We start from the raw sequence: 17,267 nt of genomic DNA on the forward strand, positions 1-17,267 counted from the left end.
TTGGCTAGGCAGAACTCTCTCTAAGACTTCTGACAAGACCGTTCTCACAGAGGTCTTCTCCACTCTACGCAGCGAGACTGATAACATTGACTGGTATCGCTGATCTAGATTGAGACACCATGGTGTATTGTATTGTATACACCATTGTTGTATTGTATAACCTAAATGATGTACAAGAAGACAAAATAAATACAGTATTAAAGGGAGAAAGGGTCTTTAATTGTCCATCCATCCATCAGTTAGTATCTCAGCTAGTATCTAGGTAATATATGTCATGTAGCTATATCCCCAGTGTATTCCTGCCAGGTCTTTGGGTACACCACGTTCGTCCTGTTCAGTCAAAACAAGCTCATTTACTATGATGTCAAAGGTTGTTTAGCAACAAGCCTGTCCCGGATTCACCAGTCTGAGTCGACGTGTTCTATGACGTCTTAATGGCTCTCATCTCTATAAATTCTGGAAAATTCAGCTGCGGAGCTCACTATAGTTTTGTAACTCGACAGAACTTTTTCTGATAGACGATTGATGAAACATGGATTACAGAAGACCTACTGCTCAAGACCAGGACTTGACCAAGACAGGACTTGACCAGGGTGGTTGTTGACATCACTGAGATCCATCTACAACCTTCTCCCCGCAGCTGCCTGATCCACAGAGAAGCACGATGGGAGCCGGTTCCAGCTGGGGAAGGTAAAACGCTACGCTGCCTCTGTCGCTTTGTCTCACGAAAAGATCGACTTGATCGCACTCGTGACGCACAGAGACGGATGCAAACAAGCTACAATTCCAGTCTGAGCAGAAAACGCTTCATCCTTGTATTTGTTTGTTATCAAGACAATTTAAGATTACTGTTCCTTGTTCAGATTATTCTTGCTCTGCTAATCAGCTCTGCCAACTTGCGAAAGAGAAAAAATCTAATCATAGACAAAAATATAAAACAAAGTGATCAAAATGATATACACTATCAAGCAGTCAGTAAACAATACACCAACAAATTGAAAACACATTGTTTAAAACATAGTTCTCAGGGAGAAGTCAATTTTTGTACTATCTCAAAACATATTTCATATTTATCCGTCATTGTCCTCTGATGAACAAAAGCACGTTCTATCATAGTAGCTCAAAATTGATCAGAAATTACTACTCTGCTTTGCTCTTTGCATACAGTACTTGTACCCTGCATCTCACTACTCACAACTCACTCATGTTCTTTGCTGATATGAACCTGCAACCAGTTAAAATCTATTGAGCAGTCAGTATTGTTACTGTAACAAATGGAAAGCACTATGTTCAGGGCCATACAATGCGCTGTACTGCAGTATACAATACTAAAAGGGACACAAATCAAATGAGTAAACATGTGATCAATGTGCTTCTTCTTGTCTTTGGGCTGGGTCACGCCAGAGCACTTCCTCGACATCACATGCAACATTTTCCCGCCTTCAACAACCTGTTTGCTCTCTGAACTGGCTTATATTGGTTGTGTCACATCATTTGAAACAAGTTACTGTAAATCAATTTTGAGTGGTTGTGTTTTGTCAATGACATGTTTTCTCTATTTGTATTTGATTGTTGCCTTTTGCGTTTACCAGTATGGATTGTGTTTTACCATGCAAAATGGTTTAAGGTATTGACAACAGACTGCACAATTAGCTACATGAGTTCAGGTAACTGGGAACTTTGTTCAGCCAATGGGTTTTAGTGTTTTAGCAATTGAGAAAAACTGTAACCATTGTCAGCACTAGAGAGGTGGCTGAAGTCAAGTAGCAAGAGAAAGCCATTTGCTAAAAAATGGTAGATTAAATCCATATGCAACATAAAGAATCATTCAGACAGATAATGTACTTGCATTGTTCATGCATTTCATGTTAAAAGTCTGGCGAGTAAAATAAAAAATGTACCAGCCAATGGAGACTCAAGCTTCATTGTGTCTGTAGAGGGTTGAATCATTAGACTAAACACAAAAAAAAGCTGACATTGTCCCAAACCAGCATTAGAAACAAGTGTGAACAATTTTAAGTCATTGTGTTTTACAAATGACAACTGTGTTGTAGTTGTGTTTAGTGTTTGCCGCCTGTGTTTACCAATTTGCAGCACAAGTGCATCACAGTGCAAAATGTTTTTAGTGAATGAAAATGTGTTTAGAGTTTTGCCAAAAGAGTGTCTGATTCAACAAATGAGTTTGGGCCACTGAACAGTTGATTCAGAGAATGAGGTATAGTTTTTTAGCAATAATTGCAATATATCGCAATGCATGCAAAAATTGTTTTACACAATTATTGTGAAAAACAATTTTTGCATGCATTGCGATATATTGCTCCACGGTATATTGTTACATTGTATATTGTCCTCTAATGTATACATAACATTTTGTTTGTTTTGTTTGTTTTTTAGTTTGTTTCCAAAGAGGAAAGTAACCTTGTTACTGATTGGACTTGACGACGCGGGAAAGACGTCATTAGTCCAAATTATTACAGGTTAGTAAACTGACTGACAGTCCCTTTCAGCATGTGTAACAGCACCAGTGCTGACTGACTTTTTGGTTTAATTCGGGTCAGATGGCTGAGCGGTTAGGGAATCAGGCTATCAATCAGAAGGTTGCCGGTTCGATTCTTGCCTTGAAAAAATACTTTGTGTCCTTGGGCAAGGCACTTCACCCTACTTGCCATAGGGGAATGTCCCTGTATTTAGCCTACTGTAAGTCGCTTTGGATGAGAGCGTCTGCTAAATGTAAATGTTACTCCTGCAGCAGAGCAGAGATCCTCTCCTGGTGTTTCTGAGGCAGAGCTAACTCTGGCAGGCTACCAGCTGACCCTGCTGGACCTGCCCGGGGATCCTGGTCTCAGGACCGTGTGGGCAGACTACTACCACCGGTGCCATGGCCTGGTGTTTGTGGTGGACTCTGCCAATAAGAGTCGGGTTAAGGAAAACGAAACTGTCTTCAGTCAGACGCTCACACACCCTCATCTGACTGGGAAGCCTGTTCTTCTGTGAGTATGCTAGTAAAGCAGACTGTGTTTACACAATGTTTACATCCAGTGACATTAACTCTCTCTCCCTCTCTTTCTCTCTCTCCGTCTCTCAGGATGTTGAACAAGCAGGACCACCAGAGGGCTTTCGGCCGGGGGAGATTGGAACAGTGTCTCTCAGTAGGAAGCATTGTCGAACGGTCTGAGAGCTCGTGCACAGTAATAGTGAGTGCCTTTCTCGAAAGTTGTGGTTTGTTTGAGTCTTGGGAGCTCATTTGGGTTTTGTTTCCACAAAGGCATTTTCAAACCCCCCTTACTCACCACGTAAAACATTGATTTCTGTCATAAATCGTAGAGGTAGCCACCCCCACCTCTTGTTTGATGACACATCTGCACAGTCTAGATATCTCAGATCTACAATGTGTTCCCGGTCTTGTAGAAGTGCTCTGCTATGCCTGACTGTCACAAGTCACTGGGTAAGAAGGCCATCCGATTTGGACTACGTGAGCTCCTGCGACGTGTCTCTCCAGATTATCGGGTCCTCTGTGAACGTGTCCAGGAGGACACAGAGAACATCAGGGCCATCATGGATGAGGAGACCAGGAGAGGGTCAGATAGACTTGTGAAGATGTGAGCAGGAAGAAGGGAAAGGGGGATGAAGGCTAGGGGAAGACTGTTATAGTCAGGATGAATCATGAACTCATATAGTGTTTGCTTATAAGTAAGTAGGGGAAGTAAGTGAAAAGACAAGTGTTCTCTGAAGAGTGTGTGTGGTAGAAATAACATTTAAATGACAAGACGACTTCACGTTTCTTGTGTAATGCCTGTCTTATGTGGGCGGGGTTTCAGTGTGCCAATAGAAAATATGTCGTTTTCATTTCCAGTGAAGAAGAGCCTGAAGGAGAAATGAAAGGAGAGATTTCCGAGGGAAGCGAGGAAGCCTCTGTCGTCGCTGACTCTCTGGAGAGCTGCAGAGAGAACCGACCACCTGAGACGACATTTCCCGTACTGAAGCGAGCGGCTCACGAGGTCCAGTTCTTATCCTCTGCCTCTCGGACGGACTCATCCTCAGCGGAGCTGGGCTCATCCTCACCGGAGCTGGGCTCATCCTCAGCGGAGCTGGGCGTGCTGTTAGTGGACGGCATCCTCAACCAGCTGAGGGAGTCCTCTCCCTCTGAGAGCCAGCTCACGTCAGACTCGGACCAGACGGAGCCCGACCTGGCGACTTCTCCCGAGCGGACTCGTCCGATCTATATCCGCAAACCCACCGTGACCTCCGAGGACGGTGCCGACTTTACCCGCCAGGATGTGAAACAGGAGGCTACGGCGATTGTGGAGGCCTTTCTGAATGACATCCAGGCCCTCTCTGAAACAGCAGGAGGGCCCGGCGCTGAGCCCCAGGCTCTGCTGTTCGCCTTCAGGCTGATCGGTGAACTACAGAGAAAGATCGGTCGTTTCTACATCCAGCCGCCTCCAGACCAGGCCACGTCGGAGGGGGAGGCGAGCCCAGAACGGACGGACTCTCCTGCCTCTGTGGCCATGAGGAGAGGATCCAGCAGCCCGACTCAGGCCAAGAAAAGTCCGATTCTGGAGCGCATTCGGGGTCATAGGTCGACCCCTGTCCAAACCCAAGGTCAAAGGTCAAAGGTCATTGAGTTTGAACAGGTCACGCTGCCCGGCACCCCGATCGACGAGAACGTAATTTTCGACAGTTGTGTGATCGTCAGACGCACGACTATCGACACGGGGGACGACGACAACCTTCCGGAGGAGTCCATTGACGGAGGCAGTGAGACCATAAGTCGGGTGGTTGACTCACTTCTGGGCAGCGTGAAGTCGGACCATCGTCTGCTAGCGCCCTCAGATCCCCGGCTCGACCCAGCCAGGCTTCAGGACTTGTCCAGAAACCTGCTGGACCAGTTGAACACCCTCCTGAACGCACACAACAAGCTGCTGCAGCTGCAAACCCAGGCTGGGGAGAGGAGGAGCTTCTCAGACACGGTGCTGATTAAGCGCCACGGTAACCGCGGTGACCCTCAGCCAGAGACGGCCGTCCACTCTGAGTTGGTGTACGGCTTCGCTGAGCGGTCAGTGAGACGCCTGCTCCTCCCCTTCCTGCAGGAGCCTGTCTGCAGCCTCACACCCTCCAGCTGCTCCTCCTCCCAGGATTCCTCAGAGATCTTCCAGCAGGCCGTGAGTCTCCTCTCCACAGTCATGGTGGACCAGGTGATTGAAAACCTGTCTGGGAGCTCCCAGTCCTCCACCACGGGTCTGGGAGTCCAGGAATCTGAGTCCTCCACAGTGGGACAGGACCAGGGAGAGAGTGCTCTCCTTCAGGTGGACAAAAAGAAGACGAAGAAGATGTCATTTTTCAAAAAGCTGCGTTTCAGTTTCAAGGTAAAAACAGAATGTAATTAATTACATCCAGAATGATGGTTCATGTCTCACAAGTCAGTGGCTTTGTTGAAGTTTGTAATCTTCCAACATTCACTTTGTTTGGTTGTTTGTCGGTTGTATTGTTTTTAAACCGTCTGTAAATGAGTTAGAGCATGTTTAGTACTTCTGATGTGTAGAGACCCCTTTTTTTGCTAACTGGTTTTACTTCTGTAAAATGCAAAATGTAGAAATCCAAGTCAAAGCCCAAGGCAGCCCAACCTGAAACACAGACGTCTCCACACCATGACTTCATCTGTAAGTACAGACTGGACAAGGTCTAAGATGGGACCAGTGTTGTTACACAGGCTTTGCATAGACATTCACAAACACACACACACACACATGACCAGAAGCTTATAGAATCTCTACTTCCCGTCCCCAGCACCCAACACCGGTGTGTCCCAGACACAGACAGGGCCTGTCTCTGGCTCCCAGCTCCTGGACAAACCGGCCAAGCGCTCTGTGTTTGCCAAGGCCTTTTTCTCCCTCAGGAAAGGCCTGCGCAACATCTTCAAGGAGAAAAAGAACAAGTCTGCCCAGTGAGATGCAGGGCCGGCGCTAGCACATTCAGTGCCCTGGGCGCCCCCCCCCCCCCCCCCTATTTTATTGTCAGGTACACAGAACAACACAAGACTGGGCACGGAAATTCTTGGGACAAGAGAACGCAAAGCAACCTGGCATAGCATGACATTCCCGAGGCATTGTGTGTGGTAGGTGTCTTGTAGGGCTGGGAGCTTCCTGCCAATGATCAACTCAGCAGACCTGATCTCACTATACTAACTTATATACTTATTAGTACTAGTATACTAATAATCAGTGTTCCCATGGTGTTTTCCTTAGATCCAGATCTTGCTGTTGCTGCTGAATGAGCCTGTGAGAAGTCTGACCCCCCTCTCCAACCCCCTCCTCTCCTCCTCCAAGAATAAAAATAGAAATTCTCTAATAATCTCGACACCATAAATAATTGTATTAAATAACTAATGAAACATTATTGAATAATAATTTGATTACATAAATAAATTATAAATATTTATTAAGATGTTGATGTTACAGAGCTATTCATTTAGGTTCCCTCAGCTTCTTTTTCTCTACAGCTCCACCCTCATCTCCACCACCTAACCATTACCCTCATTTATTTGTGTTAGTTGGAATACATTTGAAAAGTGAAGATTTATTATTGGCGATTCTAAAACTGGTTGTTCCCATCCTTGATTGTGATTGGCTATATCGCGTTCCATGCCGTTGTAAAATCCAGCATAACCTCACAGGTTGTCCTCATAACATTCTTTAACATTCCATATTACTGCGCATCGAATATTTGAAATTGAAAAAGACGGCAAATATGTCCATCTGGCTGTTGCGTGGCAACGATTTATGTAGGAACTATACTTTGTAGTAGCGGAAGAATGACGGTTTATTATTCAACTATGTTGTTTCTATTTGTTTTTATTGATGAAACCATATCAAATATTTGTAGTAACAGTTTTATAAAAGCAATAAGCCCCGCGAGTCCGTGGTTTACGCTGATTTTAGAACAGGTAAGGGGAGTTGTTAGGCACGACGCGAAGCGGAGAAATAAACACCAATTCTGATTCTGATTCTAAACACTCGCCAGATCGACTGGTGGGCAATCACCTGACAAACACCTCCCTTCCAGGAGGGGTACAAGACCTGTGTGCCCTGCGGAGCCCAGGCAGAACTTGGCTAGGCAGAACTCTCTCTAAGACTTCTGACAAGACCGTTCTCACAGAGATTATATATAGGCTTATTTACTCTATGAAGTGAAACTGGTAACAGTGACTGGTAACATTGACTGATAACACTGACTGGTAACATTGACTGGTATCACTGACTGGTATCACTGACTGGTATCACTGACTGGTAACACTGACTGGTAACATTGACTGGCAACACTGACTGGTATCACTGACTGGTATCACTGACTGGTAACACTTACTGGTAACATTGACTGGCAACACTGACTGGTATCACTGACTGGTATCACTGACTGGTAACATTGACTGGTAACACTGACTGGTAACACTGACTGGTATCACTGACTGGTATCACTGACTGGTAACATTGACTGGTAACACTGACTGGTAACACTGACTGGTAACACTGACTGGTATCACTGACTGGTATCACTGACTGGTAACACTGACTGGTAACATTGACTGGTAACACTGACTGGTAACACTGACTGGTAACAGTGACTGGTAAAAGTGACTGGTAACATTGAACACTAACTGGCACTGACTGGTAACACTGACTGGTAACACTGACTGGTATCACTGACTGGTATCACTGACTGGCATCGCCAATCTATATTGAGACACCATGGTGTATTGTATTCATTCATTCATTTGCATCATTTCTTATTAAACTATAAATAACTTTGTCTGGCATTTAACCATGTATTCTTATCCACCCAAATTAGAACACAACAAACATCACCATGGCCTGTGTGTGGTCTTTAGTTCTGATAACTAGTATAGTCATTTTGCAATTCTACCAGCTAGCTAGCCAGCTGCAGACTAGCTAGCTAACAAAAACTGAGAAATATAATTTTTTTAAACAGGGCGACACCGCGGATGTAGCCCATAATTATGCCTAAAACGTAAAACAGAACCTTTGCAGAGACACAAGCAACGATGTCTGTGTAGTGCAATTATTGATGGACTGGTTTGGGTGGGAAAATAATAATAAATATATATGAGAGAGAATATAGGTACACAAAAAGTATCAACTGTAGGCTAGGCAGTGTATTGGTCTATTTCAACTGACTTACCTGTTAACAAAGACAACTGCTCTCTCTAATGATGTTAACAGGAATTACATTTGAGACAAAATGAGAGCACATCTCACAGTAGACACTAGCCCATGACAATTCAAATTATGTTGTTTTTCTAATGCTTTGCTTTTCAGTATGATACACAATTTAAAATATGCACAAACACTGGCATTTCAAGAATAATAGGCTTTACACTCTATTGAAAGAAATAATAGAACAAGCCCAACCCACAACCTGTCCCCTCCCATACTCTGGTCCAGATATCGCCATAATTTGGTTGAAATATGCAAATTATCTGCATAATTTAAGACCTTAAGCCCACAAATATAATATGTATTGGGTATTTCACATTATAAGTTGCATAGACAATGCTTATTGTGCTTTATTGATTGTGATGCAGCACGTGGTAGGCTATATTTGCTAGCATGCTAAAACAATTATTTGTTAGGAAACATTATTTAAAATTCAAGTAATATTTTCACATATGTTATATTCCATACCCTATTCACCTAAATATTGATAACAAATGAGTACTTGCCGAAAACAGTGATAGAAATAAACAAATAATTTAATGTTCTCGGAGTAGGCTACCAAAATGACCAAGGTTTTTTCCCGCTTCTTCTGGAATCAGCAGGAATATGTCAAATGCTTCGATAATTCAATATTGATTAATCCGATTATTTTACAATAAAGTGTCATTACGTGCATTAACAGTTTCATTGTCAGAAATATCACGCGATGATGTGGGCTAGTTTTTATTTTACTCAGAATTTGCAAGTTGGCATGTACGTTTACTCTGATATCCCTGAACATCTCAACACCTTCGATTCTTTTGTCATCCACAACCACAGAGGGCGCTGTTTTATTTTTTTACATTTTACTCCTACCTACATTGGGCTCACTGCAGCTAGACTGAGCTTGGATCTCCGTAATCGTTCCGATGACATATTAGCGTCCAACTGAACAATTGTTTTATGAGTATACACTCTACCTAAAAATCAGCTTTTAGCCTTGTATTGCATCCCTGCAACAAATTATCTCGAGAAGCTGGACTGCTACAGTAGCCAGCTAATGCAAACAACGACGGCGTTAGAGCTAAACCGAAGTTAAAGGAATCTTGTTTTGTTTTTAAGTCGACCTTTGCTACTGTAACTGAGTGGCTACCTTTCGTTGTCTCTGATATTATTTGTCACTTTGTTGTCAGTATGGGGTTTAATAAAACGTACGTAAGTATCGGATATGCCTCTTGTGGCATGTTCATGGGATTCTCCGCGTTTCTTGTATGGAACATCGCGTTTAAACAACCATGGACAGCGGCAATGGGAGGACTATCAGGTAAACAATCACGCTTATATCATGGATACTGTCTACTGTTACATAATGGGTTCTGAAAATCCACCTGGAACATTTGCCTTGGTTAGTAGCCTAACTCAGTCAGTCACTCAAAATGCAGCTTATCTCTCTTGAATAATAAAAATGATCGTAGTTGATTACGGTTTAATAAAGAAATATCATTTTATGCAAACAACAAGAGATTTGTGTTTGTCACGGGGGAAAAAACCTAGTAATGGAACATCCGCCTTGGGTGGCCAAATCATTCTGAAAGTCACTTTAGTTCATGTTAACAGTGTGTGCACGTTCTAAGCTTCTCTTCAAGTCTGCAAGTTATTGTTAACATTTCGCCAGTTTCAGTTTTTCAGCCGTAAACAATTGCCTTATTCTCCTCAGGTCCCCTCATAGATATCTATGTTCACTTAGATGAGATGCAACATTATCCTAAATGCATGATCTACGCTTAAAGGCGTAAAACCCTGTTTCGCTTCACCGTACTCTTCAGGTCAAGTGTTGATATCAAGAGTGTCCTCACCCCATGACTTGAGACCATGATGTGGACATTTCAGGGGCCAATTGTGACACAGCAGAATTAGGAAGAGCTTGAAACAATGACTCAGGAATAATATAAGGAAGGGTAAGGTCAATTTAACAGTCATCCCACTCAGTCCGTGCTAGAAAGGAAGCAGGTTGAGCACTGTGGCCTCTTTTCAAACCGAGAAGTGTGGTTTCAACACTTGATCTTGACAAGAGCAAGGAAGACTTTTGGATATGGTGACACAGCACAAACCTACTCAGAAGTGTTGTGGCCGAATATATCCACCACGGAAAGCACACACTTGTCATGCCGATAACTAAACCTTGTGTCTATCTCTGTCGTCGTTCCCCCCCCCCCCCCCCCCTCAGGTGTACTTGCACTCTGGACTCTTATCACCCACGTCATGTACCTGCAGGACTACTGGCGCACCTGGCTGAAGGGCCTGAAGTTCTTTCTCTTCATCGGAGCCGTCTTCTCCCTGCTGGCTGTTGTGGCCTTCATCACCTTTCTCTGCCTCGCCGTGACACACAAAGAGTGTGAGTCTCATGTCCTCCATCGCTTTATTCTTCTTCTTCTCTCTGAATGACCTCTTATCCAGTTAAGTCGGTGTAATATCATCCTTTACACTTGACGTACTACTACATGAAGAAGCATGGGAGAGGAGTTTGTAGTTATGATGTCGCGTAACAATTACGTAATTCAACCGTGGAAGCACATTTTCCATGTTCCTGTGGAATCCGTTGACTTAGGTTTCAACCATACCAGATGAGTATACAGGATTTTCTGGATCACTGTGTTTGGCAAACATCATTATTTTAGACCTCCTATAAGTGACAGATCAGTTTACTCTATCGGTGCAATGACCAAGACCGCATTCTACCAAGCCAGATGTAGAAGAGAGTTGAAATTGTCCACGAAACAATATAAAACATCTCATGTAAAACTTAAGACAGCCGTCTCCATTGTCACACATATACATGTCACTGTTATAGGCCCCTTGACCACTTTTTAAAAACATAACCAAGTCACGTTTGAGTCCGTTCCTGCTGTTTTGGTTACCTATCCATCCAGCTATGAGTATCCAGGTACAATACAAAAAGGCGGGATTCCCCCGAAATGTATTAATACGTTCGTACTTCTTTTTTTATTTGTATTTTCACCTCCTTTATTCATCTGTAGGTGTGTCTAACTTGATATCTGTCAGATGAAACGTGTAACCAAACCTCCTGTTTGTCTCTGCAGCCCTGACCAACCCCCAGAGCCTGTACCTGTCCTGTGTGTGGAGCCTCATGACGCTCAAGTGGTCTTCCCTGCTCAGCTTCTACTCACACCGCTACCGCAAAGAGTTTGCCGACATCAGCATCCTCAGTGATTTCTAACGACCTCTGACCTCGGAACAACCCTTTGCCCTAACTCGAGTCTCTAGGCCCAGGTTTTTTTTTTTTTACCTTTTTACCTGACGGGGGATTGAAGGGGGGGTGGTGAGGTGGCAACCAGGTGTTAGAATGTGAGCAAGGGGGAACCTTAATGAGGTGGCCCCCAGGGAAGGAGGGCAGGGTAGAGACAATGAAGGGAACGGGTGGGCGGATTCCAAAGGTATTGTTTGTGGTTACGGCCAGACGACACGCGTTACCTCCTCTGCCTACGTGTCTCCCCTTTTACTTCCTCCTTCTGTCGTTTGTCTCTCCACGTGTGCAGGGTAACCCATGGAGGCCTCTCTCCAGAGCCGTTTCTCCTGTTTTTATAACGTGATTCATTTTCACCTCTGTATACGATAACATTTTCTGTGTTGCTCTTGTAAGTCCTACAGTAAGGCTTTGAGAGACAAATGTATGCGACTCCTTTTTATGCAATTTGTTTGGATTCATTTTATATAATTCTTACTTGGATGATTGTATGCATTGTCTAGTGGTTGTATATACGTGAGGTTGTTTGTCATCAATCAATAGTGCAGTTTCAGTCAATAGTGCAGTTTCATACTTGTGCCACAAGAGGGTAGCAGTTCATTAATCATGGCGTTTTTATGTGGTACACTTGTTTTAAATAAGGTTTGTGACCCGATAAACAGTTTAAAAGTATGTCAGCATTGTGTAGAGCAAACAGCGGCAGTTAACTTAAAAAAAAAAAATATTTGTTCATGCTTACAACATGACATGATGCCCAGTGTCAGTTATGTCATTGACTGCACATGTGTTACTACACTTGCACATACCCTGGATTGCACTGGCTTTCCTTTGCTTTTGTAAGGTACAGCTGTACCTGTGCAATGTGCAGCAGTCCACAGATATTTCCTCTCGCCAGGAATGAGTGTTGAAGCCACTACCAAATGTTAACTATCTTAACGCATAGCTCAGTCAGTACTCTGCTTTTTGTAACGCAAGGACTCGATAGGGATTTTCAAGTCTCAATCCTGCAATGGCCCCAGTGAGACTGGGAAGGAAGAAGGATCAGCATGTCACCCTTGCTGTGTCAGAGTGAGTGTTGTGAAAAGTGAATGACGAGCATACATATACACTTGTTTCATTAGTAATCATGATCTGTGACGATGTTTGACCTCATCCTAACCATGGTGATGATCACATGGTTGCCTACAGAGATTCATTAGACTGTGTTACTTTAGTGTTTATTTTTTCCCCGTTTGCATTCATCATGTGTTCAAATGAAATGTCACTGTGTGTATATTCCCGTAAATACTTGTGTGTATGACAATTTACGTGTGTTGAGAGGTGTGATAGTGTGAGAGATATGTTAATAAAGTATTATTTTATGACACCTCTTCTGCTTGGCTCTGTTTGGGCCACTATTTGGGGGGAAAGGGTGCAATTTATTTGTAAGGGTTTTCTGTGTTAAAAACATAGGACATTATAGCATCTGACACCTTGTAAATGCCTTGCATTGGTTTGCAATGGTTTTGTAACAACATCTTAGCCTAAGTGAAGACTCCGTTATATATATATATATAATGGGGTTATACAGTAGAACAATGCCAATTGGACCAATGAAGAAAAGCTAAACGGCTGGACAATAAGGCCACCTGTGTTATTAAGTTTGTATAGGGGGGACGGGTGGTAACAGCAGTTCCACATAAGGATCTCATGATGAAATGGTGGTTAAACAGGGTGTATAACAGGGTGTTTTAAAGTCAAACATGGTCATTACTATTAAGCGAGGGTCAGCCTTATTAGGTCAGTGTAGCGCTGGACTCTGCATTAAAGTGGGATTTGCACAGTGATGGCGGGAAGTACCCGCCCACATAATCCATGTTTATGAAAATAAAAAGAGCCCAAAGCCCTGTAGGCATAACAGTAAACGTTTCGGGCAATAACCTGCGCCCTGCAGTTAGGCAATTATTCAATCCCTCCACTTTTTTTATTTTGTCCCTCAAAGGGGAGGTAGGGGGTTGCAAAGACTTGGTTTATGGTTTGGTTAAGGCAGTTTCCTGATAAAATGACTTTGAAGTTGATGTGAAAAATATGTGCCTGATATGTCTATGTAGATCCATTTTTATTCAAAATATGTTATGTTCTATGTTGTAGTGACTGACTAGGAGATAGTTAATCAAAAAAATACATAGCTCCACTAATAAAATGTGGCTCCTATCCCATGCATTCACTATGGGAAACAACGCTAATAGGAAAAGTGAAGTTGGCACTGCCCTCTAAGTGATTTCATTATCAACGAGAAGTATCTTTGATCCTTTATAAGAAACCATTATTTTTTTGCAGACATCCTACCTCTTTGTTACAAGAACATTTTTGGTGGTACTTATACTTCTTAATTGCATTACACTGGTTTGTTTGCAAGCCCTTCGAGTCACAATCTATAAAGGTAATTGCAATGTTGTGGTTAAGTAGCCATGGCAACAATTTTGTTATAAACTTTTACATTAAGAATCTGAAAAACAATCCTGGTGACTTTCCACCAAACAAGCTGTAGGGATTGGACAGAAAAACATCCTATTAGGTTTATACTGTAGGTTTTAAAAGCATGTGTGTTTTTGTTTGGCATGTGAGGAGGGGAGGGGTTAAATTGTCTTTAATTACGGTACCCCCTTCTACCAAAATCAAGGAAGGAAGTCGTCTAAGACTTAACTGGCAGAATAATGAAACTAGATGGGGGGGGGGGATACCAGCGTGCTGTTGGAGTTATGATCCGAATATTTGCTGATGCTGATACATTCGGTGTCCACACTTGCTTTCTACCATCTTTTGTTATTAAGATGTCCCCCATATTGCTTTCACTGCTGCTGTGATGTAGTGATTTATTGGTTATCAATGAAGTTCATATCTGTCTCTATGTATCTGCTTGTATGTCTACATCCATATATCTATATATATATATATATATATATATATATATATATATATATATATATATATATACATGTATAACCAACAGTTTGAATAAAAACTGTATTCAGATACACATGATAAGTAGGTATTTGAAATGAAAGTCTTTCTAATAAAGAAGCATTAATTAAAATCTAAAATGATGTTAGATTCTACAACAACCAACACATTACTTACAGGCATCTGAAGTGGCTACTCAAAACTTAGCCTTGTATTATGAAAAAAAAATCCTTAAGTAAAATAGGCAGTCTCAGAGGTATTTTGGTATAAGAATTAGAATTAATACCCCCCCCCCCCACCCACACACACACAAAATCCAATAATACTGAATGGAAAGCAAACATCTTGAATTAGTAGAGCACCAGATGGCTGCTTTGACATTAGAAAGGCGCCTTGGCCGTTTGAAAATGGAGTTTCAGATTGATTTCCGAGGAACTTCCGCAAAACGCAACGCAAAGCCCACAGATAATTAAGCAATATCCATAGCAATTTACTGTTTTATTTACAAACTGAAACACATGTCTCTGGACGTTTGCATGTTTCAGACCCCATCTTCCCTTTTTGTCTTTGCACGCTGATTCTCAGCTGCACCTTTTCCTTTCATCTCTTTGCCTCTCTTCTCCCCTCCTTGACTTCTGTCTGCCCCTCATCAACCCTTTCTCTTTGTCCGTCATCATCCTTATCTCTCACCTTCTCCTTCATCCTTTTCCCTCAGCCACACCCGTCCCATTTCTCTCCTCCTTCCCCCTGTCCACTGAACACCGTCCCTCTCTTTCCATCTCTCCCTCCATAACCACCGTGGGGTCCCAATGTGATTAACCTCTTCATCTGGCAGCACATCAGATGCCCTACCTTCAACTTCAATAACTGTTTTGTTCTCAAGAGTCCTTTTGTTTTCTGGGTTCCCTTGCTCATTCTGCCCAGCAGACCGCAGAAGCTCGCATCTGAAACATTTTAGGGAGACACATATTTGCCGTTAGAGCACGAGGGATATGCCCTGGCAGCGTTGCGTTTGAAGTGGCCTCCCTGGGAAAACCAGTACCAGAACGCTGGATTAAAAAAAACATAAAGCAATTCGAACAGAACTTTCGTAAGGTCATCTAATCTAATGGAGGATGGTGATTGATTCAATGTGAAAGTGGGTGCTTTGATGCTGGTGTTAGAGTAATGTTGATGTTTCAAATGGACTGACTGTTCCAGGAACGTAAAATCTTTGTCAGGCTTGGAGAGGCCTGCTCTAACTATTTTGTATGGTGCTTGTTGCGTGGTACATGGCCTGGTTTAACACTTATATGCTTCTTACTTCGTTTCTAAAAATGAGACCTGTGTTTTAAAGCTCAGACCTTAACTTAAGTCATATTACTGAACTGGTGTCTAACTTTCCTATCAACAGGTGTTTGTGTTTCTATTTATCTGTGCATATGTTGCTAACTAGCTTGATCCTGCATCTGCTGACTAATCACATCTGACCACCTCCTCAAAACCATGATTTTAGCCAGGTGCCACATAAAATGGTATCAGTTTGATAGCTCCTGTGGGCAGTATTTGAACTGAAAAGTGATCATAATCGATTCAATATGGTGCGTTCTCTGTGTTGAATCGAAACACGTATTTAGAAACAAGTCACAGTTCCTATTTGGGGACTCTCGAACACTCCCATAGGGATCTCAGAACATAGAACCCCTAGAACTTTCTGGATCTGTCAACAGAAAGTCCGTGAAGTGTTAGTCAACTGCTGTGTCCCTTTAAAGGGCACACTGTGATGCTGAGAGATATTCACATCATACTAGAGACAGGTTTACATTTCCAAATAGTAGTTAGTACTTGGCATTCAGCCTACTGAATGTTTGAGATACATTGGTGAATTAATGTAAACAGGAATAATCCATAGTGGAAATCTGCCCCTTTTTACATTCCACAGACTTTGGCATTTGTTGTAATTTGTAGAATTGCTACATTTCTCTGATGAACAGTATCTTCTTTGTGTCCTGTGAGGTTAGCTGATGGCAATAGCATAGTAGAGGGTGCCTTATAGTCTTACAGCCCTGCTTAGCTGTGAACTCCACTGGGACTGTTATGAATGCGGTGTGGATGGGCCCTGGGATTTAAACACTGTAATCAGAGCCTGCCCCGGATATTGGCTAAATTACACATAAAAGGATGAACATTTGAAGGAAGCTTGAGTGCTAAATATTATGATAAATTAAAGCCTAATATAGGGAGGTAAGTCGCAGGCGAAGTGGAATAACACAGGTTAGCACGCAGCCCCAACGTTTTTAAAGCAGAATCGTTTTTTTCCTTTTCTTTCTTTATCTCCCTCACTTAAAAAATGTCTTTGGGGGTTTTTCTTTTGCGCTGCCCTGTTTTGCACACACACACACACACAGACACACACACACACACAGACACACATTTACATTAACGAAGAGAGCATCTAAAAGTGTTTTTTTGTGTGCCCTTTCAGAGTACCTGATTTAATCTTGATAGCCTTCAAACAGAGGGGGAACAAACACTTTTCTACTTTATATTTAAGATTCTTACATGTTTCTCATATGCACCTTCCTGCTAGAGCAAATTCCTTGTTTGTGTAAACTTCCTTGGCGAATAAAGCTCATTCTGATTCTGAAAACATTGTCTGTACGCACGCAATGCTCAAGCACATGCAAATACACAAAGATACATCTTTGAACAATCCTGTCATTTTCAACAGAACAATCAACCTGAAATAAAAGCACCCGCCTCACCCCTTGCAAATCGGCTTCTCTCCAATCATAATAGTTCTCCTACCAGTTGTCTACAAGTGGCACCCTTCCCCCTCTCTTCTACAGCCGCATCCCTCACCCCTATAC

At 42.6% G+C, this 17,267-nt stretch overlaps 2 protein-coding genes across 2 annotated transcripts; both read left to right on the forward strand.

The window, feature by feature from the left end:
- The first annotated feature begins 501 nt into the window (after nt 1-501).
- Nucleotides 502-6,442, forward strand: LOC146273360 (uncharacterized). The gene is made up of 9 exons (XM_084705457.1): nt 502-690; nt 2,395-2,477; nt 2,750-2,990; nt 3,086-3,194; nt 3,409-3,599; nt 3,854-5,366; nt 5,594-5,660; nt 5,788-6,115; nt 6,246-6,442. Exons 1-8 carry the CDS (start codon nt 665-667, stop codon nt 5,946-5,948), a joined length of 2,391 nt encoding a protein of 796 aa, XP_084561583.1. The 5' UTR covers nt 502-664; the 3' UTR covers nt 5,949-6,115; nt 6,246-6,442.
- Nucleotides 6,443-9,091: 2,649 nt separating this feature from the next.
- On the forward strand, nt 9,092-12,841 carry LOC146273361 (heme transporter hrg1-A-like). The gene is made up of 3 exons (XM_084705269.1): nt 9,092-9,534; nt 10,438-10,605; nt 11,312-12,841. The coding sequence occupies exons 1-3, from the start codon at nt 9,405-9,407 to the stop codon at nt 11,446-11,448; spliced, it is 435 nt and encodes a 144-aa protein (XP_084561395.1). The 5' UTR covers nt 9,092-9,404; the 3' UTR covers nt 11,449-12,841.
- The last annotated feature ends 4,426 nt before the right edge of the window (nt 12,842-17,267 follow it).

Source organism: Hypomesus nipponensis, chromosome 9 (genome assembly GCF_054491055.1).
Source record: "Hypomesus nipponensis isolate SF chromosome 9, ASM5449105v1, whole genome shotgun sequence".
NCBI classification, from domain to species: domain Eukaryota; kingdom Metazoa; phylum Chordata; class Actinopteri; order Osmeriformes; family Osmeridae; genus Hypomesus; species Hypomesus nipponensis.